Source organism: Mustela nivalis (genome assembly GCF_964662115.1).
Source record: "Mustela nivalis genome assembly, chromosome: 13".
Classification (NCBI taxonomy): domain Eukaryota; kingdom Metazoa; phylum Chordata; class Mammalia; order Carnivora; family Mustelidae; genus Mustela; species Mustela nivalis.
The window spans coordinates 11,780,103-11,806,060 of record NC_139032.1 but is presented as its reverse complement, the minus strand read 5'-3'; the positions used below and the strand labels follow the sequence as shown (position 1 = coordinate 11,806,060).

The following is a 25,958-nucleotide window of genomic DNA, read 5'->3' as shown; positions in this document are numbered from 1 at the left end:
AACACGGGGATGTGTCCAGTTTCACTACAGCTCTCGGCGTTTACAAGTGCGGAGCGCTTGCTTTCGGAGCGCCCTCCTGATTGGCTGGGCCCATGTCAGTGACATCAACCAACTTACTTTTGATTGGAAGGCCGGTTGCTGGGACTCTAGCGTTTGCAGGAAGTCACTTAACTGTTTGCAAGCTGGAGAACCGCACCTGAAGTTTTCTTTTGTCACGAGCGCGCGCGCCAGTGCCCGGGAAAGGCGTGTCCCCCGGCTCCGCGGGCGGGACCGCGGGCGCGGAGGCCCCGGCGCGGCTCCCGGACCGAGAGGCGCTCCCGAGGCTGGGCAGCGGCCTCCTTTCTAGCCTCCCGGCTGTTACCCTTTTAAATGTCAGCGTTCGAGGCGGCCGGGGTAGCACGAGGCGGCGAAACGGCACAGTCGGATTGGCCGCACGCCTCGGTTCCAGACGCACCTCTCCACCGAAGGGCCGTTCTGACTGGCAGGGGGAGAAAGTAAACAGAGTTGAATCACCCTCCCCGCTGGCCAATTGGAGGGGGTTTGGATTGTGACGTGATGGGATTCTGCGAAATTGTTACTGAGCGAGAGAATGCCGGATCGGTGCGGTCCGGCCGGAGCAGGGGCTCAGACGGCGTCCGCCGACGGGGGGAAAAGTGTCTCTTAGACGCGGCGCTCGGTCCGGCCCTCGCCACCCGCGCCGGGGTGGTCGGGTGAATGTCCTGGGGCTTTGGCTGGACGGAGAGGCGGCGGAGGGCGTGGACCGCGCTTGCAGTTTCCTCTCCCAGCGCCTCGGGGGCGTTTTCCAGCGAATAAACTTGCGGCCGCCACGTGTGGCATCTTTCCAAGGGAGCCGGCTCGGAGCGGCCGGCGCGCCCGTCGGGGGGATCACGCCGGGCGCGGGGCGCGGGCGGCGGCGAGCGGCGGCGAGCGGCGGCGGCGGCGGCGGCAGCAGCAGCGCGGCGGAGCCCGGGGCCGTGGATGCTGCGTGCGGAGGCGCTGCCGGTTACGTAAAGATGAGGGGCTGAGGTCGCCTCGCGCTCCTGCGAGTCGGAAGCGCCCCGCGCCCCCGCCCCCTTGGCCGCCGCGCCGCGCCGCGCTCGTCGTCCGAGGCCAGGGCAGGGCGAGCCGAACCTCCGCAGCCACCGCCAAGTTCGGCCGCGCCGCCGGGGCTGCTGTCGCCCGCACCATGTCCGCGGCCGCCTACATGGACTTCGTGGCTGCCCAGTGTCTGGTTTCTATTTCGAACCGCGCTGCGGTGCCGGAGCATGGGGGCGCTCCGGACGCCGAGCGACTGCGACTCCCTGAGCGCGAGGTGACCAAGGAGCACGGCGACCCGGGGGACACCTGGAAGGATTACTGCACGCTGGTCACCATCGCCAAGAGCTTGTTGGACCTGAACAAGTACCGACCCATCCAGACCCCCTCGGTGTGCAGCGACAGTCTGGAGAGTCCGGATGAGGATATGGGATCCGACAGCGACGTGACCACCGAATCTGGGTCGAGTCCTTCTCACAGCCCGGAGGAGAGACAGGATCCTGGCAGCGCGCCCAGCCCGCTCTCCCTCCTCCACCCTGGAGTGGCTGCGAAGGGGAAACACGCCTCCGAAAAGAGGCACAAGTGCCCCTACAGTGGCTGTGGGAAAGTCTATGGAAAATCCTCCCATCTCAAAGCCCATTACAGAGTGCATACAGGTTAGCGGCGTCTCCCTCTCCCACCGAGCTCTGGGGTTAGTTAACCTTTGGCCGGGCAGTCTTTCCGGGCGTTAAGGACACCACGCTCGGCCTCAAGGGTGCCCACATTTTGGATAAGATGCTGTTTAACGCTTTAAAGGTTGGAGCCGCGTAGAGACGGAAAAGCTCCCTCTCTCCGTAATCGTCTCCAGTCTCTAGAAGCCATGGAGAGCCTTAACCTGGCGGGCAGAGTGAGTGCGGAGTGCCAGCCCCTGTGCGTGGCTCGGAGGGGAGTGGTGCCGCCCCTCCCGGCCCGCCCCGCCCCCAGGACTCCCGCACCCCGCGGCCGACCGTGGGGCCACCCCACCTGGGCAGGCGCTGGCACTGGGGAGGTCAAATGGCGTATCTTTTATTTGATTCTCTTGAGGGATTGCAGCGAAATGCCCAGAACCTGGGGAGAAGCGGCACGCTTTACGTGGAACCTTTTAGGGATGACTAAGGACTCATTTAGCTGTATGCTTGCCACTTTTCAGGGCTTGCCGAGGTGGTTTTAAATTTGGCCAAGAGTCCCCAGGGTGGTTTAAAATAACACGGCTTCAGGCGGCAGAGGAGTCTGATCCAGTGATGGCTGGTGGGTTAACTTCAGGACCAGTTAGCCTTTTTAATGACAGCCTTTTTAATGAGATTCGGTAGCTGATTCCCACCCCCCCACCACCCGACCCCCATGATTCGTGGCACCCTCTCTACCCCGAATAGTTAGGGGGCAGGTGTGGTCCTTGCCTGAGGTCAAGGCTGGGTAGAGAACCTGGGCCTGGAGACCTCCTGGAAGGCTCTCTCCCCAGCGAGACCTAAAAGGCCCGGCTGAAGGAATGTGGCCAGGAAGACATATGCAGTATAAAACGGGCTTTGGAGGCGTACAGAGACCTTGGTCAGCCAATTTTGCTGATTCTGTTTAACATAACTCAGAAAAAGTTGGAAAGGGTTGGGCCGTGCTATCTCACCATCTTTAGTAACGTTCTTCTGCCGATGCTATTCTGATAAGGAAGCACAGGACTTGATCTTTTCTTGGATCCTCTGTTCCTTCGACCCTCTGACGTGATCTTGAAGAGGCTATTGGAGTTACTTAGCCAAGTATTGTCATCTGGGGGTGTCCTTGTTGGTACTTTTAAGACGAGGCCCTGGGCCTGTGGTTTTAAAATGATCATGGGTTGGTTTTTGATTTGGTTTTGCTTTTGAAAAGCAAAGCCACGTAACTGCGTTTCGGATTTTATTTCCTTTGGACGGTGCTTCTTGTTGAGGTGGCTGCTGGCACGGGCGTGCAACAGAGTTTCCTGCGTGATTCATGTCCCAAGAGGTTGTTTGGGGTTGTCATCTAAAGCTGCCCTCAAACAGCAGACTTGGAAGTCTGTATGTGTAAGGCTGTCGGAAGGCAGATGTACGCCCGGATTGGGGGATGTGACCTTTCGTGTGACTCCCCCGGGGTGAGGCAGGGGTATATTAACTGGAGGGTGTTACTCACCAGCAGCTGTTGGGCGGGCCTGGCCTTGTCAGCCATGTTCCCAGAGCTCAGACACCCACTGCCACCTTGAGCAAAGGCACGCTCTCCTTCAGGGAGCTGCCCGGTCAGGAGGCTGGGCTGGGGAGGCCTTGCAGGGTTTCTGTGGCAGCTACCTGAGCCTTGCTGTCTTAGAAAAAAAGATTCCTGGAGTTCTGAACCATTCAGCTGAGTGATTTTTCTCGGGCATTTACAGAAATGGCTGCTTATGGGTGTGTGCATTCGTGCTGATCTCTAATTTTCCATAAGGCAAGGCAGCTCAGCTGTTCCAGGAGAACCTTTTACACAGTCAGGAGTGGAAGACCGAGTGAAATGTTAATCCCATTCTAAATGCTGCAGTCGGTCTCTTGAAACTAGTGATCGGATGAGAGCAGGTGTCTTGTTTAGGTTTGGAGACTCTGGAACACCAGGGCAAGGTTGAACAAAAACCTCAGCGTCTGTAAATATGGTGGGAAGCACCCTCCTGCTGAAGAAGGTGTGTGTCAAGGATCCTCTTTAAATAAGAGACTTACAGGTCTGGTACATTTGGAAGTTGCAGTTTCGGCTTCAAGTTAGATTGCATTGGTGTGAGGGGAAATGAGGTAATGTTGTTGTTGTTGTTTTGCTTTTTGCTGGTATTAAATCCAGAAGGTGGACCTGAGCTAGCCCTTGGAACGTTTGCATTTGGTGAAGATTTTAACAGCTAAAATTCCAGCCACACCCCCCTGCTCAGTGTGGCCCAATGAGAGTCCTTCCTGCTGCGTGGTCGCCTCCTAGAGCCTCCTACAGCTCCCACTTCCATGGATGCAGTGGCCTTAGAAGTTGAGTCATTTAAACAAAATTGCCTTTAAGCCAGTGCAGCCACTGCTGTCCTTTCCTAAGAGAGAAGGACGATTTTGAGTTTGGTTCTCCTCTGTCATCTTGTTTCCCAGGTGGGGGAAACTTCAGCGAGTTCCTTCAATTCCAAGCTGGCAAACTAGAGGCTTGCCGCTGGGTTTGCTTCGCAAATCCGTTTGGCTTGGCCAACACAGAGTTAATAGAAAAATGTAATTAGTCACCAGCATCTGAAAATCAGAAGATTCGGCCCAAATCCAGAGTTCTGGCTTCTCTGGAAAAATCGATCAGTCGGGCAGTACGGGGCCTGAATCCCTATCCAGCAACAGTTGGCTTGAACTGATCATTTTTTGCAGGGCAGTGTCCTTTATTTTAATCATTTGCATCATCTTTGCTGGCGTGTAAGTTTACTACCCACCCCTTTGAACCTCAGTTTCTTAATCCACTGGATAGGCTGTTACCACTGGTCTCCTCATAGGCTCTTGTGCAAAGATTAAATAACGTAGACAAAGCAATTAGCTTAGGGTGCCACAAACAGAAAACCTCAAGAAATCCTGGATCTGAGAGTTTGTGTGTAATAGAGAGGGATTCCTCCAAATCAGGAACCAGGATGAACTTTTTTTGAAGTAGTACGTCAGTTTACATTTTATAATACTGTGCTCAATTTGCTTTCCTTCAGCCCCTGGGTCAGATACTCTTTTCCAGTAATGTGCTTCTAACCTTTAAGCAGCAGATCCATGGTTTAATTTAAAAAAATGCCACAAATACATTCCTTCTCATTTCCAGACTTTTGGGACACTTTCGAGGGTATTTTTGGTAACGTTACAGCTTAACAGTTAGACCCATTAGAGTGCTTTGCCTGATAACACATGCAATATATATATATATATATATTTTTTTTTTTTTTAATGCAAGCAATTTGAAGTTAATCCTGTCACACACCCCCTGCAGACCCACACCCCCCATCACTGCCATCACCTACAAACACACACACACACACACATACACACACACACACACAGAAGTCTCCTCACAGCCCCCACATCTACAGCCATACACTCCTCCCCCACCTCAGAGCATATACCCCAAACGGGCTCCACAATATCCACTCACACCGCAGGCCTCTGCCACATCCCCATCTCCTCCACCCATCATGAACACTAAAAAAAAGAAAAAAGTTTATCCTGTTTCCTGACTTTGTGGTCACCTTGCATTATTATGTATATATTGGGGGGGGCGGGGTGGGGGTAAGTTTGGAGGAAGGAAGCAAGGACATCCGAATTCCAGATCGAAGTCTTCAGGACCAGCTGGTGTCGATGAGGCTGATGATGAGGCTGACATCCCAGGACAGAGACCTGAGGCTTTGCTCCCAGGCTAAGTGCCATTTTACTTTCTTTTCAGAAGGACTCGAGTCAGCTCTCCCTCAGTGGCGACATGGGTTGAGCTTGAGGACACTGGGTATATCCTTCCAGTTCTACGGAAAACGTTTTAAAAACAACATTTGTTTTTTTTTAATAGAGCAGAAGGACATTTGTGTAAAATCAAGGAGACACAGAGTTGCAAAACCCCCAAAAGAGCGATTGCTTCTGTTTCTCCCTCTCCTGCTTGCATATTTCCCTGGGATACCTGAGAAAATCGGGCAGGAGGGTCTGAAGGACCCTCGCCGTGGAAGGTCTCCTCCAACCCTGGAAACGGGTTTTCTGGGCTCTTTAGGAATGTCCGTTCAGCCACGAAGTTCTCTAGGTTTAAAATTTTGTTAACACAGGTGCCAGGCCTGGCTTGAGCCTCTTGTACTCATCTCCTTTAATTATCGGAAAAAGCATTCGAGTGAACCCTTTGGTTTAGGACAGCCTTGTCCCATCAGAGGTGGGACGAAGGACCCATTCCATTCCCCGGGAGGCAGGGGCTCAGGGACAGGGCAAGGTCTCGCTTTGGCCGCAGACCCCAGACTGGGGGCCTCAGGCACAAGTGTCCTTGGGGCAGGCTCCTCATTTGCCCGTGTCCAGTCTCTGCCACTTTCTCTGCTCTTCCGAAGCAGAAGGGAGGCCCTGCGTGTGGTCCCTGAGGACACATTCTCTGCCCTGTTCTTCTCTCCATAGGGCTTCCCAAGTGATGTGGATTGTTGTATTTCATAGCCTGACACGCTTCATCCAAAATAGATTTACAGCTTAGCCCGAGTGGGGCTTGCTTGCACAGGTAATTGTTTTTCTACCCCCCACCCCCATTTTCTTTCCCCTAAGGAGACGTTAGACATTTTCTCCCTATAATCGGCCTCCCTCCCATGGCATGACAGTGCCACGGGAAGACTGCAGGGCTGTGTGTGTCCTGAACTCCTTTAAAAGGCCACAAACCACTGTGATAGCTAAGACTTTGCTCACCTGCCAAAGATCTGATTTTTGCCCCCTTGGGGCCATATGCACCCCACTCCCCAGTGAGACAGTCTAGACACCACCTCATGCAAAAAAATGACAATCTACAGGCGAGAAGAAGGCAAATAGCAGCACACGGGCTCCAGCTCTAGAAGATGTGAGGCTTCTAAGGATCTCGAGGAGGGACTCCGGAAGGGATTGCTTCTGGGTTTCAGACAAGAGGCTGAAACCCCCTCGGTTCCAAGGACTCATGGCCCAGGTGGCCGCCGGAGCCCCAGCCCGCTGGGGATTGAGGCCTTTCGGGGAACCCAACTTCTCTTTGTTGCCAGTCCCCAAGGTAGGACCCAGGGTTCCTCTTCCTCACTTCCCCTGTCCTCACAGAACTAAAGCAGAGTTGACTTAGAAAAGCTTTGGCTGCCGGCAAGGTTATTGTCTCACAACAGAAAATACACACGGAGTAGAATTATAGGATGAAAAGATTTTCCCCCTCTTTTCCCCTAGGATCTTTGACGAGTGGCGAGGACAGGGGAAGGGACAAGTAGGGCCTGGGGTGGGGGAGGAGGTCTCTGGACAAATACAGAGCTGTTTTGATGGCAACACCCCATTACCTTCAGATGTAAAGATGTAACCTGAGGGAAATGAGTTCTTGGATTCTGAACATAAGGGTCAGATTTACATTCTTGTCTCAATTGTTGACGTTTATCCCAAGAGCGAGTCATTCTGCAATGTCTGTGGGAAATTCCCAGCTCGAACTTCCCAGGGAGAACTATCATATGACCTATTGGGAAAGCGGCTGACAATAGTCTTCCTTGAGAAGTTCGTTGGGAAGAAAAGTGGGCAGATGGGCTCCAGTATTCACTCTTCCAGGAGCCCCTGAGAGCACATGGCGTGCGCCGGTTAGAGTCGGCCTTCTAGGCCATCAGGGTGATTTCTGAATGCCTTATGGTCACTGGCATTCTTTCTTTTTTTTTTTTTTTTTTTTAAGATTTTTGTATTTATTTATTTGACAGAGATCACAAGTAAGCAGAGAGGCAGGCAGAGAGAGAGGAAGGGAAGCAGGCTCCCCGCTGAGCAGAGAGCCCGATGTGGGGCTCGATCCCAGAACCCTGGGATCATGACCTGAGCCAAAGACAGAGGCTTGACCCCACTGAGCCACTCAGGCACACCAGTCACGGGCATGGTTGATTTAAACAAACAAGATAAAACCAGCTTCGTCATTTTCGTTAGTCTTGACTTCCAGATTTGGGGGGTTGCTTTTTCCCTCCCCGTGGCTGTTCTCAGGCTTGAAGAAAAAGCTTGCAGCCCTCCAAGCCTCCCCCACATCCGACCCTCCCACCTTCTCCTAATGTTTCTCCAGCAAGCCCCACGCCCACTGAAGAACGTAAATTAGTACCTCGTAATTGGTACAAAGGCACTTTCTGTTTCTATGCAACACACGCAAAAAGGAGGGGCGACGGGAAAGGAAAAAAAAAAAAACACCCCACAGATGGTTAAAAGGAAAGAAATGGGATCCTTTGCAGTGGTCTCTCAGCGGTCCTGTCTCTGGCTGCGCCCTACTTTTTGTTGGGAAGCTAGTCACAGGCCTAGGTCTAGGTCAAAGTCCTTTGGTGGCAGCAGCTGTCAGTATCAAAAGAAAATTTGGAGCTTGAAAGTGACCTTGAGGGGTCATCACACCCATCCTTTTGCCTGTAGAGGAGGGTCTGGCCACCCTCGTAGGCACGGGGATTGTTTTGTGGACGCACGTTCTCTTGGAGGGTTCCGAGGCTGGCCTGCTGCCCTGACAGCCATGTGACTTTGGGCCCAGAGCCCGGCCTCCGGGGGCCCGGGTTTCCTCAGCAACACAAGAGGGCGCCCCGGACTCTGAAGGGCTGTCAAAGACCTGCTAAAGGCCTGGGCAAGGCCGACCTAGAGACCTTCCCTCATGGTGAATTCTTTGCAATTCTTTGATCTGACTTCTCCCCCACCCCGCCACGGTCTCCCGAAAATTCCAACCCTCGGTTAACATTTTTTAAATCCCGGTTTAAAAAGCGGCTTCGCATTAACCAAATTAACCAAGCGAAAGGACAAGAGGTAGTGTCAGCCCTGGGACCTCTGCCCTCTTATTATGGGAACTGCACACTGGGAACCAGCCCGAGGCCAAGTGTCAGTGAGATTTCCTTCTCCACCCTTCCTGGAGCCCTCCTGAAACTTTAATACCTTTTTGGTGCATTAAGGCCAGTAGTAAACATTTGTCTTACCCTGGCCTCAAGCAGTCCCCTCAGGAAATAATAGGACTCACATTATTATGCACAGAGAATGCCTTTCCCACTAAGGGAGTGAGGGGTCTCCATTTTTTATGCCTGGGTTCCTGCGAGGCATTCATTTCCATTGGTGCTCCAAGCCCATGTTTGCAAAGGTGCACCCACAGGCTTCACTTGGAATCTGGGTGCATCGTGAGCTATGTTACCTCTGGAATCCTGAGCCGCGAATGAACATCCAGAAATGAAATCCAAGGGTTCTAGAGCTGCAAGAAACAGCTAGCTCTTTGGCTAAGCCCAGGGCCCCTGGGTGTTCGATATTTTTCTTTCTTTCTTTTTTTTTTAAATAAAACTGAGAATGATCATAAATTTGAACAGGAGAACGGAATTCATCCCTGATTGAGCCTTTTTAAAAAGCGAGGGCATTATTTACGTAGATGAAAATAAAGAGAGGGGAGCTTAAGCCATGCAAAATTAATGACAAGGATTTGAAATGCAGGCAGCAGTATTTTGTATCAAACAAAGTGTGAACATTTTTCCAAGGCAAGTCTCTGTCATTTTGGAAGTGAGTGCCTCCCAGAGTCGACTGGAACCAAAGAGGGAAGCGGTGGGGCAGGCAACGGGACAGAAGCCTTGCAGATACTTCAGAACCGGAATGAATTTTATAGATCGTCTTGGTTCAAAGGGAGGGAAGAGGAGGTTTCCCCATCTCTCCCTCCCAGGGGCCCAGCTTTGATGAGGTAGAGGCAGTGAGAAGAGTGTGTGGTAGGGAGGCCAGCCCACTCTAAGGACCTCGAACGCAGGCATCTCCAGGACAGGCCTTTGCTTCAGTAGAGAGACCAGTCAGAGGGCTTTGGGGCCCTCAGACTGTGCTCGAGTCCTGCCTCTGCCACTCTCATATGGTACAAACTCTCTGAGCCTCAGTGTTCCCATCTGTAAAATGGAGTTCAGTGATTCAACTGATGTTGTTCCAAGACTAATTCAGATAAGGTGTTTAAAGCATATTGGACAGTGTCCCCATACACCAAGAATTATAATTCAAAATAATTTACAGGTATTTCCCAGAAGGCCTTGAGGATCCTAGAATTTGTGTTTGCAATTCCGGAGCAGTCCAGCAACAGCTCATTCGTTGAAAGAATATTTATTTATTGAGTGACTGTTACAGGCATAGAGCTGTTTTAGATGTTGAAAGCAGGCACTGTGAACATTGTGAATAATAGTAATAATGGAAAATTATTAATAGTAATAATAGAAACAGCAATAACATTCAGCATTTTTTATGTGCCAGCTTCTAAGCCAAATGGTTTACATACACTGTGACACTGAAACTCATGGAAGTCCTATGAGATAGGAAAGTACTCTTGTTTTATAGGAGGAATTAGACATGGTGTCAGTTATCTTAGTCCAGGTTGTTACTCTGGAATTTTCTTCATATGTTTCTAACTACCTGGAATTACGCATGAATTTTTGTTGGCCTGGACCCTGTGCGGTTCACCAGTGGAAAGAGATCCTGCCTTGCATGCCTCTCCTGGACTTGGCCCCAAGGTCCTTCGCTGTCTACTCTTGTGTTCTAACTCTGGCGCGTGGCTGGTTTTTATGAACCTTGGTTAAGAATATCTACAGAGATCTTGGACTCTGACCAAACCTATCCTATATTTTCCAAGAGCTATTCAGAACCTGCTTCCTTCCTGTTGAAAAGACACCCGTTCTGGATCCACAGCTGTATTAGTCAGGGCTCTCGGTCTAGACTCTCTGAGTCTAGACTAGGACCAGCTCCTTAAAAAAATAGAACTTTATTGGTTCAAATTACCCACACATCAGGGTAGCTCTGGTTTCTGGTATCTCTGGATTCGGGGACGCGGTGTCTGGCTCTCTCCCTGGCTCAGCTCTGCTGTCCTGTGCTTTGGCTTCATTCGTGGGCAGGCTGTCTCTGGAGAGTGGTAAGGTAGCCGCCGGTGGTAGCACTTTCCCAGCCTGCCAATTCAGCAAGGAGAGGAAGTTCTCCTTTCCCAGTGATCCCAGCAAAGTCTTGGGCTTCAGTCTTCATAACTGAGCTAGAATTCTGCACCTGTCCCTGAACTCAGTCACAGTGGCATGGCTAGGTCACATCGAACCTCTGGGCTTGGCGTGTGGGGTCCCCTCTCCTGCCCAAGAATTACATAGACTCAGAGTGGGGAAGGGATAGTTTCGACAAGGAAATTCAAGGCATGCTATTTGTGACCCCAAAGAAGCAATGGATGCCAGACAGCCAAAGCCAGCAGATACCCCCTCCATCTGCCCACGTAGAACTATAGACAGGATTTTCCAAAAAGCAGCGGTTTGACAAAATTAGAGACAGATCCGTACGACAGCATTCCCCCCCTCTCCTTTGAAGAGGAAGGACTCAGAGCTATCTCTGGAGTTCATCCTTAAAGATAGACCGCCACTGCCTATACTAAATGGTCTTGGCAGAAGATAGATTATTTCAACATGCATTTCTTGTGTTCAGGCTCATACTTCATGCCGCTTCCGTGGACGTTCTAGAAGCCTCTCATGGAATAAGGTTAACAGCAGCAGTGTGATAAGCAGCCTCATTCACGTTTTCTTAATTCCGGTTGTCTACCCATTTTAATGCCCAGAGAAATGAATTGTGTCTACAGGAATGTTTGTCACCTGGGTGTGAACAGATAAAGGCCTCAAATTCACAAAGACGGGCTGTTTGTACGACAATTCCCGTTGGGGTTCCCGAGTCAATCCATCATGCGTCGTGCCCGACACCACCCTACTAAATAGTGAGGCAAACATTAGCTCTTAAAAATAACTCACAAAAAAAACACATAAACATGACTTAAATTTCTGTGCTGCCATAGAAATGTTTGTCTAGGGAGCATTATCTGTCGCAAGCGGGGGTTCCCGGTGTGAAGAAACAGGGGCTCTGTCCCTCCAGCCTGAGTCATCTCGATGTCCTGCTGGCTTTCATGTGGCGAAGCTCTGCCCAGGGAATGCCAGCCCCAGGAGGGCTGGTGGGGGGCTGCTTGCGGAAGGTCGGACAGCTCAGTCCTGCCAAGCTTTGTGGTCCTTGGTGACAAACACCAGGCCATAGGAACCCGTAGCTCAGCCCATTAAAGCTTGAAAAACGATTTGATGGTGGCCCCTATGGCATGTGGTCATCACAGCCTTACTGTGGGGCCAGCGGCGTACAGAGGTTGAGCCCAGAGGGAAAAGGCTGGTCGCACATGCTGGAAAAGCATCACCAGTCCCTCTGAGCCACCGCGAGGGCCCCTGCCTGGCTGGCAGGTAGAGCAGGCATTTTTCTAACCAGACAGCAGTCTTGTCTCCTGGGCTTTTGTCTTTTGCCCATTGCTTGATCCAAGCGGAAGTCGTTAGTCCTGGATCGCGGTTGCTTGAGACTGGGAGCTGCGGATGCTACGTATGATTAGACCTAAGTACGCAAATGGAAAGGGAATCCTTGTATTTGCGAAGGAAGCCAGACGTCTCATTGGCGCTTGTAAAGCCACTGTGTGCATCGGGCACGAATTTCCCAATCACAAGCCCGAGGTGTGCAAAGATGTCACTCCGTAACCAGAGCTGGGTTGTTGAGCGCTGGCGCATGTTCTCCCCCAACCCCTGCCCTCACCCCCCACCATTTTGGGCTGTTGATGCAGAAATGTCATCTTGACTCCTAGGCAGGGTCTCTCTGTCACTTCTATTGAATTGCATTCTTTTTTGGGTAAATGTTTGCAAAAATCAGCATTCTCTCTCCCTCTTCCTTTGCCTTTCTTTCTCCTGGGAGTGAGCTAGTATTTGGGAAGCAAGAAGTCCCCCTCTTTTCTTCCTGACATCATGGGAGGGCTGTGGATCTTGCATACTATGCTTTGACCTTGATGGTCCTCTGTGGGGTGTCGTGTGTCAGCTTAGGTCTCGGTCCTCATGCGCTGACCTCCTCTGCTCGAAAGGGCCTCTGGAGAGTGGCAGATCCTTGTGCTCTGTGACTCGGGATGCCAGGGACATTCTCCCAGCTGTGTGGTCCTGGGCTCAGGACCCACCCTACATTTGGAAGGGTGAGGCTAGGAGGCATGCACCGAGACCCTCCTCTTGGCGTGGCTGCCCAACTCCAGCAGTTGCGTGCCCCGCCCCGGGAGAGAGGGGACTTCCCTAGAGCCGCTGGTGCACGCTCTAGGCCCCATGACAGTGGCCCCTCCCTAGGACTGCCCACACCTATTATTAACAGGAGAGTAGAGAATACAGGACCTTTCTTAGGGACCATCAATACCTGTTCTGTAAACTCAGCCCCTCCAGCCTCTCTATAGCTCAGGTGTCAGTAGGAAGCACTGGTCCAGTCAAGAGACTTGAAACTATACATGCCCTCCCGAAGTCAGCCCGTCTGGGGAGAAGAACCCAGGAGTAAGAGAATGGGAGAAGCCCGTGGTAGGAAGCCCGTTCTCTAGTGAGTTAGAGCCTTTGCTCTTCTTTCACATCTGATCTTGTCTTGTGCTCCAAGTTGAAGGAGGCGTTTGAAAACCGGTTCTCATCCTGGCATACCCTTGGACAAGCCCTCTGCCCTCTGAGTTGGCTTTATCTGTCAGGTTTGACAGGTTTGAATCTGATGGTTCTCAAAGTCATCCAAAATGCAAAGATCCAAAGAATCTATGTTCTCAGGATGGTTTTGCCATTAAACATTTATATCCCGCTCAGTGTTTAGTGGGTTCATTTATTATTTCTCTTTCCCACAAACAACTGGGCAGAAGCCGTATAGTCTGGGATGGGCAGGAAGACCGTGGGCAGGGGAGTCAGTTAATCTGAGCCCAGACCTAGCTGTGTGCTTGGGAGTGGGGGTAAGGTCACTGCACCTCCGCCAGCTCCGGTGGGGCCGTATGACTGAGACATGAGGACATTTCTCTTGCTAGGTTGAGAACCCAGAGTCAAGAATCTGGTGTCCACTGTCTCTCCTTCTGAGGCCCCAGCGCACGAATGAACTCCCAGATCCGTTGAGGTTGGGGACACACACACAATATTCAGACAGGCTTGCTTCCTAGACACCGACATCAAGCGTCCCATGATAGATGTTACAGACACTCCCCCCACTTCCCAGCTCAGAACCTAAAGAATGGAGCGGGTTGCTTTCCACAGATAAACACAGGGGCCAGGAAGTAAAATCACACATTCAAGCTCTAAAATGACTCTGTTATATCAACCAGTGGAATATAAAAAGAAACCAGATCACAAGCGGGATTCAGAAAGGAGCCAAGAGCAAATGACAGGATAATGGAATGGCAGTAGATATGGGGCAGGACGATTCTTCCAGAGCCGATGAAGTGTGTTTATTTCTTCAGAGCCTCTGCCTGTGCAGGTCGCAATAATTCTGGCAAATGGGAGACTTTGGGTTTTTCTTCTGACTTTTGATTTCTTGATTTTTGAGGTTAATTGGAGCAACATTTGCAGGGAAGTGTAGAATTGTCTGTTGCCTACCTCTTCTGTCAAGTGCATGGTCCTGCTGCATTTGAGGGTCAAGGACATGAAAAAGAATAGAGCAAAGGCTCACATTCTGTAACTGTAATAGCGTCGCTCCGCAGTCGGAACGAGGATAGGTGATCGTGGACAAGGGGAGGGGGGTCCTGAAGGCCTAGGGTCAGGGCAGGTCTGGACGGGTATGTGTCCCGCCATCCTCGTCTGGGAACGCTGTATGGGACCCTGGGGTTTGCACCCCTGCATACACTCACTCCCCGGCTTCCCAGCGAACGCACGCCTCGGTGTTGCAGCCTTGTCATTACTGTCCATGTAACTCTGAAGGGAGATTCCTGCCTGTCCTTGTGGGGTGATTTTTTCTCAATTACAGAAAAAGTTGGCGGGGGGAGTAGAGAAGGAGTGAGGAAACAGGTGAAGTGTCCTCTGAAAGTTTCTTACTTTCTAACAGTTTGAGAAGGAAACAGAATGATGCTCCTTTCTTTGGTCTTGGACGCTGGAATGTTATTTCCCAGTAGAAAGTAAATACCTGACTTGCCCCCCATTCTCTGTATAGAATATATTCTTGATCAATGATCAATCCATTCATGGAAAACTTTAAACTCAAATTCATCCATTTCCTTTGTTTTGTGTAAGACTTTTTTCTAACTTTGTCTTATAAAAGAAATTTCTACTTAACTGTTTTTAAAAAAACAGAAAATACAACAGAAAGTGTTACTCTTAATACCCCCGCCTGTAGACCTCTACTGTCCATATTCTGTATTTACTGTTCCAGGATTTTCTCCCTCCATAGATGCTGCTCATACCTACCTATTCAGCCGATCACACACTGCCCTTTTCAGGTAGTGGTGTCTTACTAACCTTTTCCATTTCATTCTGTAACAACCTAGTACCTTTGTAACAAATACACATTTTCCCACTGGATGGATACACTACAATGTAGCAAACTGTTTCTCTATTGTTAAGTTGTTACCAAGTTTTAGCTCTTAGGAACCAAGCAGGTATCCCTGTATACCATTGCGTTCCTCTCTAATTAATACCAGAAATAATTCCTAGACGAATGTATTGCCAGATAGCTCTAGATCAATGATAAGTGCATTTTTGCAGAAGTTGTCTGTTTCCTCATAACTCCGCTAATGATGGGCTTATGTACAAACTTTTTTTTTTTCTTTTTTTGATAAGTAGGCACCATGTCCAGGATAGAGCCCAACACAGGGCTTGAACTCATGACCTTGAGGTCAAAAGTCAGGTGCTTAACCAACTGAACCACCCGGTTGCCCCATATGCACATACTTTTGAACATTTTTGCCTGCCTGATAAATATTTCATTGATGTCTTAATTGACCTGTTTTGATTACTTGTGAGATTAAATATATTTTCATTTATTTATTGGCCATTAATATTTCTTATTTTGCAAATTACTTATTTGCATCCTTGTGTCATTTTATTAAATTGGGTTATTAATTTTGATTTGTAAGTGTACCTTTTGTATTGTCTTTTGTCTTATGCTGCAAATTCCTTTATTCACCATTCTAACTCAAATTTTTTCACTTATGTATATTTTTACTATACAGAAGTTTAAAATTTGTTATGTATTTCACAACTACTCTTCCAATAGAATTTTGCCTTTGGTTTCATGTTTAGACAATCTCTCCCCACTCTAGGATTCTAAAAATAGTCACCTATACTTTCTCTCACCTCTGTGGTCTTATATTTTACATTTATGTAGATAAATGTAAATTTATGGAATTTATTGAAGGGAACTGTATAAGGGAGGGACCGAGATTTAATCTTTTCAGATGTCTATACCATTTATTGAGTTAAACATTCATTTCATCACTAATTTGGAACATCCCATCCGTGTTGAGTCTTCGGTTTATTTTCAGACTTGACTCTGTTCCACTGAGTTGTCTTTTCCTGTGCTGGTCTCGCACTGTCTTAATTATTACAGCTTTAATCATACATTGTAATAACTGGTATCACTAGTGTTCACTTATTGTTGTTCTCTTGCAAAATTTTCTTGGCAAGTGGAGTGTACTTATTCTTCCAAATTCACTTTAGAATAATTTTGTCAAGTTCAAGAAAAAAGAATTTCTAAGGTATGTGTTAATTTCATAGACGACTTTGTACAGCATTGCCATGTTCTACTGTTGAATCTTATCATCCGAGAGCATGGGAAGTGTTCCATTTATTCATTTTCTTTTATATCAGGGTCTGATGATTTTCTTCATGCAGGTCCTGAACTTTTATCATTAGGCTCATCCTGACTGGCTGTGGTTAACATATAAGAAAACCACCACTGCTCTTTTGTATGTTTATACCGGAGAATGCATTTTTTAAATTTATATTAGTTTTTTTCGGTATTTCTCTTCGACTTTCCAAATAGAAAGTTGTATCAATTGCAAATAATCCTTCTAGCACCTTCCCCTTGTGATGATTTACTTCTTCCTTTGTTATCTAATGGCACTCACCAGCATTTCCTGAACAACATTAAGTAGCTATAGTGATGGGGGCAGTGTCCATTCATGCCTCCAGCCCGACTAATAGAATGCTGCCTTTATCTTCCTGCTGACCTTGCAGGGGAGGTGTTTTCGATCTATATTTTTCTACCCCGTTAAGGAATAATTCTTCTATTTTCCTAAAAGCTTTTATTAGGGCTGGATGTTGAATTTTACCAAACACTATTTTGCATTTTTCGAGGGAAAATACATGTGGGGGTGAGTGTATTAGTCGGTTTAAAGGGGGAATCCTATCAATGTGATTTCTAATGTCAGGTTATCCTTTTATCTCTGGAATCCTAGTTGCTTTTTTTAATGATCAAAATGCACTATTTTCTCCTCAAGAAGCGGCCCTGATTTTGTCCATCTGCAAGAAGCCATGATTCCTAATTGGCATTTTTGGAGTTCCGTTCTGAAAAGGAGGCCTCACGCCCTTAGATTTGTTTTACAAGAGGGAGTTCCCTTTGGTAGAGGCCATGGGAGGTTCATGAAGCGTGTATTTTTAACCTTCCTGCCTTGATTAAGGTCAGCCCCTTTTAGGCTCTTCCACGGAGCTGGGAAACAGACATGGAGAAGAGCCAGGTGGGAAAGCAGGTGTGTTGAAAGCCTAGGCCTCCCGGACCCTGGGCCCATAGCTCACTGGCAGCCTTTCTGAACCCAAGGGAGCCTGGACCAAGTTGAGTGTAACCAGCTGGCACTCCCCACACTGTCCTCTTTCTTCCCTTGTACGGAGGACTCACCACTTGGCGTTGTCCACTGACCCCCAGGTAGAGTGGAGGCCCCTTCTGGAAAACAAGGAGCTGTCCCCTTCTTTGGGCTAAGTTGGCAGGCGCGCATGCGCATAGCCAGCAGCCTCTTCTCCCCTCCTCTCAACCCCTTGGAGGCCCAGGAGACCTCGGGAGGCCTGACCTTTGTCTGCAAAAAAGTGTTCTACACACTGGGTGCCATACTGGATCAGTAGCTATTCTGATCCAGTTAATTTTCTACTCCAAGCCGAGCCTGTCACCGAGAGGTGCTTCACTCGGGGCTGCAAGGGGAGGGGAGCGGCGTGTAAATGCTGAGAGCGCAGGAGCTTGTGCTGCGAGAGCTCTGCTCCCGTAGAGCAAGAGTTGACTGTGTCACTGCCTCTGGGTATGTTTTCCTGTAAAGGCCAGAAATAAAACACTAGTACATGCCTGTTCTTCCTGCCCCCCTCCCCTGGAGAACGGTACCGCTCTCACTAATACTAAGGACTAATTTAAAGATTCTTTAATTGGTAGTTGCTGTGCCCTGCGATTTGGTCGGTGTGAAGAAACTTAACTGTTCTTTTGTGGGCCTTAGCACTGAGCAGAATCCCAGGCCTGACTTGATTTCCCCTTGGCTGTAGGACGACGAGACAACAGCCACAGCTTCTCCAAGACCTCTCTTTTCTTCCTCTGTCCCATGATCTCTGGTCCCATTCACCTTTAAATTCTGTTCCTTCTCCGCATAGGATTTCTCCATTCCGTACTTTCTTAGGTGCAAAGCGTGTATCATTTTTTAGATGATACATTATTATGTGTCTATTGTTAGCGAACATTCGAAATGTATCCCAGAGTAGGTTGCAGAACCTTCATGGGTTAAAGAAGTGGGTGGTTTCAAAGGGCTACAAATCCTAGGTCCCCAAGAAGAACCCAGGCTTCCTGCACGTACACATTGTCTGGCTGGCACAATGCTTTGTAAAGTGTTGAATCCAAATGCCTTTGAGGGGACAAAGCCCTATCCAGCACAACCCGTGAATGCACCTGGTGTTTCACCCATTTTCACCATGTGTCTGGCTCCTGAAGACATCTGGACTTGCAAACTCTGGTGTACAGCAGGTACAAGTTCAAGTCTTCAGGGTGAGATCATGGGTTGGCCAACTTTCTCCTTAACAAAGCTTTGTCGGCCGTCCAGTGTCTGCAGCCACTGTTTGACCCCACTGTCGCAGTGAGAAAGCCACCATAGATAACAATACCCAAACAGACGAATGTGGCTGTGGTCCAATAAACTTGGGATATGGACATGGCAATTTGAATTTCATCAAACTTTCTCCTATCCCAGAATATTATTGTTCTTTTGATTTCTCCACCCTCCCCCCCCCCTTCCAGCTGCTTTGGTAAAAAACCAAAGTAAAAATGGTGTTTATACCATTTTAACTCACAGACTTTACAGGTCAGATTTGGCCTGGGGGCTATAGCTTGCTAAACCCCTGGTTTAGATCACTGATCCAAAGCTCCTAATGTTTTCCCAAAGGATCCGAGAAAAATAAAGAATGATCCTGGAGATTCTACACTAGGAATTCACATCCAAGTGGATCTTTTTTTAAATGCTTAGAAACTGTAAGGTGGAATTATACGAGTTATATGAGTCTAACAAAGGCTGCTGTTGGCTCGGATTTGCTCTGGGCTCAGTAGGTGGCCCTCTCTTCTCTGAAACGGATAAAGATGCTACGTCAAAGGCAGCATCTGGGTTAGAAGCAAGAGAATAATCACACGGGGACAGCCATGAGGAGCCGTGAGGACAGTGTAGCCATAAGCTAGACTGAAGGTGAATTCAGTGGGGAGGGACCCTGATTACACTTGAAACATACATACATCACAAGCATAAATACTTAATAGTTCCGTACATACAGCCGATTCAAGCTTCATGACCATTTTCCATCGACTCTCTCTTCCATCAAGCCTTCTTCCTAAAACAGAGGGAGAACCTTCTTTCTCTTTCCAATGCAGACTATAGCAGAGTGGTCTTCTGATCCATTTTTTCCACAGTGGACACAGATCTGTTCCAATAAATTAACCTCCTCTCATGACTCACTTGAAAGAAACATGTGCTAGTGAGTAAGCTAAACCACATTACCACTCCTCTAAGAAAAATCACTCTGACGAGTTTTTGTCCTAACAAGCACCGAGAAAACACCAAGCCTTTCCTTTCTGTCGCTTTTCTCACCACCAAATCACAAAGCAGGGGAGAGACGGTTCCAGTACGGAGGGAGCAGGCACGGTGGTTTTGTTTGGCATGCTTTGGTTTGGTTTGGTTTTATAATTCATCGCTGTGTGAATTCTAACCCTTCATTATATTTTTTAACATAACATGTTTTAGAGAACACTTCTCCCATAAACCTTTCACGGGGATTCAGAGGACCTTGGCTGTGTAACTCTGAAAGAGGCTGGAGTTGTCTTCCCCAGCGATCTGGGAACTTCTGAGTAGGTCTGGTCATGTGAGCGACCCCAGCCATACGTACACACACACACACACGCTCATACACACACACACACACGCTCACACACTTAGGAAGTAACTAAATGCTTGGCAGTATAAACAGCACAAAAATCAGACTGATGTTGTCCTCATCCCAGGGGGTTCAACCTTGTTGGGTTATGACACCCCGAATTCCACCTTTTTGTTCCAAGCTCTGAACCAGGTAGAATGCTGTTGGATCCAGCAGAAATTGCAAAAAAGTGTGGTTTCCAATTCTGTGTTGTTGAGTTTTTCAGAGGGTTCAGTTTGAAGTACGGTTGCTTTTTGTTTGGTTTTGGGGGGTGTTGGCCCTCTGGAGTCTCTGAGCATACTCATGCCTCCTGAACCCCAGCACCCGTCCACCTCGGGTAGGACTCGGCATTCATCGGTGTCGTGTTGCCTTGTGCTACTGTGGCTCTCCAGCCCCCGGCGAAGCAAGGGTTTACTCCCCGACCCACGTGTAACGAAGCTACTGGTACAGATATGTTTTGCACATATCGGTTTCCCGTAAGAACAAGGAGATTGACCGGGGCGTGATGACCATTGCTCTGCTGAGAGAACAGCAAATAAAATCTTAGCCATGTGCGGACTGTCATCGAGATGACACAGGCTTGGTTTTGTTGTTGTTATCGGTATTTCTACATCTCTGGCCCAGGGTAGGAGAAGCAGGGGGCAGGGGAAGGATGAATAATATTTGCATGACTCAGACGCACCGCACCGGGCAGCCCTCAGCCTTTGGAGTCTCTGGGTTCCAGGAAGGTGGGGACAGAAGTGAGAAAACATGCACTCCTCACACCTACCAAAGGAGTGTCTGGAGAGTTCTGCGGAAGGCAGGAGCCTGTGTGCCTAGGGTCTGTGAAGCCGCTGCTTTGGGCTGTGCTTGAATGAGGTGAGAAGTAGGCAGGCCGGCACACACAAAGAGGGAGACACAAGGCCCTCTCATCTTAAACGGCTCGTTCTGCCTTTCAGCTTGTGTGTGGGTCCTGCCAATGTGGCCACGGGCCCTCTCCTGCCACAGCAGGGGCCTGGAGGCCCCCCAGGGCTAACGTGATCACATGGGAGGGGGAAGCTTGGCTGCATTTTAAGTAAGTGGGACATGGAGACAATATGGTGAATCTGAGGAAAGCCGCCGCGAAGGAAGGGCTGCTGGAAACATCAGCAAGTGCTGAGCCTGTTTCCTCATCTGTGAAATGGGCCACCTCCAAGGGGCATCCTCTGAGAAATCAGTGTGATTACGCATGTGAAGCCTTTAGCGCCTACTGTTTTAGAATAATGTTAATTCTTTGATGAGGAATAGGAAAGAAACTAGGGCCGCTTAGTCTGAACAGAGACTAGAGAAAGAAGAGCCGTCTTCAGATAGTTAAAGGATTATTACGCAGCAGAGGGAACAAATGTATTTTTTGTATAGGACAATATGACTTGGGGCGCCTGGCTGGCTCTATCAGAAGAGGATGTGACTCTTTTTTTTTTTTTTTAAGATTTTATTTATTTATTTGACAGAGATCACAAGCAGGCAGAGAGAGGGGGGAAGCAGGCTCGCTGCTGAGCAGAGAGCCCGATGTAGGACTCGATCTCAGGATCATGACCTGAGCCGAAGGCAGAGGCTTTAACCCCCTAAGCCACCCTGAAGAGTGTATGACTCTTGATGTCAGTGTTGTGAGTTTGAGCCCCAAGTGGGGCATAGAGATTAATCATAATAAAACAATATGACTTAAAATATGGCCTTCACAGGGAAGCACATTCCAGGTCTCTAAAAGTATTTGTTACCAAGATGCTCAGGAAGAAGCAGGCTTTCTGGTCGGGTGCCGGCCTCCCTGTCCCCAGACTGGCCCTGACAGAGGCTCGGTGACCACAGCACTCAGGAGCTCCAGGGGAAACACCTGCTCTAGGGGAGACGTGGGTTAGGCTAGCGGCCTCAGCAAATGCAGGGAAGGGCTGAGGTTCCTGACTTTCTGGGAGAACCTGTGCGACCAGCCACCACGTGGAATAACCAGGCCCCTCCCCCAAATAATAGTAGTAATAATAATGATGATGATGATGATGATGATGTTAGCAGCCAAGGCGCTCAGGGGTCCCCTGGGTGTAACACAGCAGGTTCCTTCGCGTGGAGAACATGATTCAGGGGAACGTCCTCAGGGTAGTTATGGGTCTGTTAGGTGTCCCTGGGGGGGTGGCTTAGGCGACAGCAATGTGTCTGTCGGCGCTGCTTCCTCCCGAGGCCTCCGTCAGGTCCTCTGCGCAGACTGTCCCCGCGTGCAGCCCCGTGCCTGGCCCCGGGGGTCGGGATGCCAGCCCGGCGACCGGGGCGGGGGGGTGGGGGGTGCTGGGGGCGGGGCCGCGTGGCGCGGGTCCCGGGGCTGCCCCTGCCGCCCTCCGCGACGCTGTGTCTCACCCGCGTCCTGTCTCGACCCCCCTCCCGCCCGCAGGTGAGCGGCCCTTCCCCTGCACGTGGCCAGACTGCCTTAAAAAGTTCTCGCGCTCGGACGAGCTGACGCGCCACTACCGGACGCACACGGGCGAGAAGCAGTTCCGCTGCCCGCTGTGCGAGAAGCGCTTCATGAGGAGCGACCACCTCACCAAGCACGCGCGGCGCCACACCGAGTTCCACCCCAGTATGATCAAGCGCTCGAAAAAGGCGCTGGCCCACCCCTTGTGAGCGGCGGCGCGCGCCCGCCGGACCCGACCGCGCCGGCGCCCGGGGACACGGCTGGCCGCCAGGGGGCGCGCTGCGGGGCGCGCGGGGCCCTGCCCGCCGCCGCCGCCCCCGCGCTCCCCGCCCCGCCGCGGTTTCTGAAAAGCACAGCGCAGCCCGCGACCCAAGCCCAGCCTGGGGCCCCTCGCAGACGCAGCTCGGAACCGTCTCTGACTGCTGCAGGGAAGGCGGATGCTTTGGTTTTGGGTTTTTTCTTTTTTTTTCTCTCTCTCTCTCTCTCCTTTATTTTTTTTGGGGGGGGGGTGGATGGGGGTGGGGGGAGGGGGGCAAGGCCAAGACGGGGCTGGGGGAGGGGGTGAACTCTTAAAGATTCAACACTGGTGTACATACGTCTGACCCGGTGAGCGGACCTGTGGCGTCGCACAGTGATTCTGGGCCCTTTGTGCTTGCTGTCTCAGAATTGTTTTCTTACCTTTTCGATGTAATGACGAGTGTGCTTCGGTTTCTTTAGCAAAACCACTCTCTTGAATCACGTTAACCTTTGAGATTAAAAAAAAAAAAAAAAACACACAAAAACCAACAAAAAACACGCCATAGCACAGCTGTCTTTATGCAAGCAAGAGCACATCTATTCCAGCATGATCTGTCATCTAAAGACTTGAAAACAACAACAACAAAAATTACTTATAGTCAATGGGTAAGCAGTCTGAGTTTATACTAATCAAGACAAACCTCTAAAAGGTTACACTAAGTACGGAACTTTTAAACCTTGCTTTGTATGAATTGTACTTTTTGAACATAAGCTGCACTTTTATTTTCTAATGCAGAGGAGGAATACGTTAAATATGTGCTTTAAGGATAGAAGCAGACATTCTGTTTGGAACCACGTTATAATCTGCTTTTTTTTTTAAATATACATATATATATATAGTATACACGTTTCCCTATGAGATCATGGCAGAGATGGGAGGGCAGAATATATAAGACAGATGCTGAAGGAGAAGGAGGGTAGTATTTTTTTAAAAAATGCAAAAAGAACAAAGAGAATTTTAACTCTATTAACTTTTCCAAATTTTCCGATCCTTTTAGTTAACATCACTTTACTGTTCCAGTGCCACGAAGGGAGAGGGTTTTGACTCTGTTGGGTTTTATCGAACGGGTGCATAACAGTAACTTCTTAAACACCGATTTTGTGAAGAAAAAGAGGTGTGTGGGTCTCCTTCCCGTGTTCCTACAAACTCCCACTAACAGGTGCAAGAGTTATGTAAAAAAGGAAGAGGAAGCTGACATGTGAAAAGAAAAATATATCCCCGTAAGTAGTGAGTCCCAAGGGAAAATACCATGAGGATTATCCAAGGTGACTTCGAAATGGTCCCTTTTGGAGAACAGAGGCACACGAAATGCATGTGATTGAAGACACATCACTGTATCTTTGACATCAGAAGCCTCACCACTATGTATCTTGTATCCAGGTGTCTACAATGGCCTAAACCACTACATCCATAAAATGCCATTTACCTGAAAACTTAATTTTTGGCCTTCACGTGGTCAGAAAAAACTGAACTGTTTTCATAGCAAAGAAACCTCAAGTACAGGGAGTCAGCAGTGACTGTGGGAGAAATGTTTACATTTTCTTTTGTCAGAAAGAATGCTTTCTGGCAATTTTATCTGCTATTTAACACAGGGAGCTACGGTGCACTCTCGTTTATACATGTGCTATAAGCTGTGTCGTGTAAACTTAGGGTGCCTCCCCGTCAGTGAACTCGTGATTTCACCCAACACATGCTCGTTGCCAGGTTCAGAACCGGTGTGGGCTCCTACAGCAGGCGTGGGGCACGGCTGACTCCGACTTCCAATACAATAGCCATCACTAGCACGGTGTTTTTCTTTTTTGTTTGTTTAACCAATGTAGTTGTATCAGTAGTTCTATAAAGAGAACTGCTTTTAACATTAGGGACTGGGAACAGTCCATTGAGATAAAAAGGAAAGTGTTTTCTCACGGGAAAACATGTCAGGAAAAATAAAGAACACTTTCTACCTCTGTTTCAGATTTTTGAAACGCTTATTTTAAACCAAATTTTAATTTCTGTGTCCAAAATAAGTTTTAAGGACATCTGTTCTTCCATACGAAATAGGTTAGGCTGTCTATTTCTTACTGAGCTCACGGAACGGTCCTGCTTGTGATCCTTTGCACGCTGCCTTTTAGTGAGTGAGGAGTTTGGGGCTGCCTAGCAACCCACCAACTTGGACAAACTCATCTTCCCCTCACAGAAAGAAATGAAGGAAAACCAAGCAAAGTCAGTGAAAGACAATCTTTGTAGTTTCAAGAGTAAATCTATATGTGGCTTTTGTCCCGCACTTACTTAGATGGATATAAACGCAGCAACTTGTTTAAAAAAAAAAAAAATGCACAATTTAACTTCCCAAAAAAAAAAAAGTTGTTACTTGCCTTTTCAAGTTGTTGAAGAACACACATTTGATATTCTCTTATATGTTATAGTAACGTAACGTATAAACTCAAGGCTTTTTATTCTTCGTGATAAATCCTGTTTTCAAATGTCACGAAACAGGAACCAGCATTCTAATTAGATTTACTCTATCAAGATATGGTTCAAATAGGACTACTAGAGTTCATTGAACACTAAAACTATGAAGCAATTACTTTTTATATTAAAAAGACCATGGATTTAACTTGTAAAAATCCAAATGCAGGATAGTAATTTTTGTTTACTTTTTTAACCAAACTGAATTTTTTTGAAAGACTCTTGCAGGTGTTTAAAAAGAAAGACAAGTCGTTTTATCTAATACTGTAAGTAGTTGTCATATTCTGGAAAATTTAATAGTTTTAGAGTTAAGATAACTCCTCTCCTTGGTTAGGGAAGAAGAAAGCCCTTCACCGCTTTGGAATGACGCCCTGGCTTTAAGGTCTGGCTTTACATCATGCTTCTTTTGAGAATTATATTTGGTAGTCATGTTACAGAAATTGGTTACTCGTCACTTCGCAGGTAGACTTAGCACAGCACTCATCACTCTGGATAGACCGAGATGTTCTTTCACCGCAGATGAATGATCTGTAACACTGTAAGATACTGATCTTTACAACTGTTTAATCAGTTTTATTTTTGTACAGTATTAGTGACCTAAGTTATTTTGTTGTCCCGTTTTGTAAATCAAATGAAATTATAAAAGAGGATTCTGACAGTAGGTATTTTGTACATATGTATATACGTTGTCCAAATAAAAGGAATAAATGACAAAGATGAAATTGTCCCTGCCGCTGTGTGTTGTAAAAGGGGCGTACCTGGCCGTGACGGGGGCTGCCGCTTCGGCGTGGGCCCGCAGGATTTGTTACGGTAAGTCCAAAGATGATTTTACTCTGTCGTTCAGCATGTGTGATATTTGTAGAGACCTGTGTGTATTTACTGTTCGCAGACCTCTGAGGAAGTAGAAGGAATGTAGGCTGCTTGAAACCACTGTATGATAC

At 48.4% G+C, this 25,958-nt stretch overlaps 1 protein-coding gene across 1 annotated transcript; it reads left to right on the top strand.

Annotated features, from left to right (window-relative positions):
• Nucleotides 1-99: 99 nt before the first annotated feature.
• Nucleotides 100-25,739, top strand: KLF9 (KLF transcription factor 9). The gene is made up of 2 exons (XM_082696705.1): nucleotides 100-1,691; nucleotides 22,248-25,739. Exons 1-2 carry the CDS (start codon nucleotides 1,187-1,189, stop codon nucleotides 22,475-22,477), a joined length of 735 nt encoding a protein of 244 aa, XP_082552831.1. The 5' UTR covers nucleotides 100-1,186; the 3' UTR covers nucleotides 22,478-25,739.
• Nucleotides 25,740-25,958: the final 219 nt, after the last annotated feature.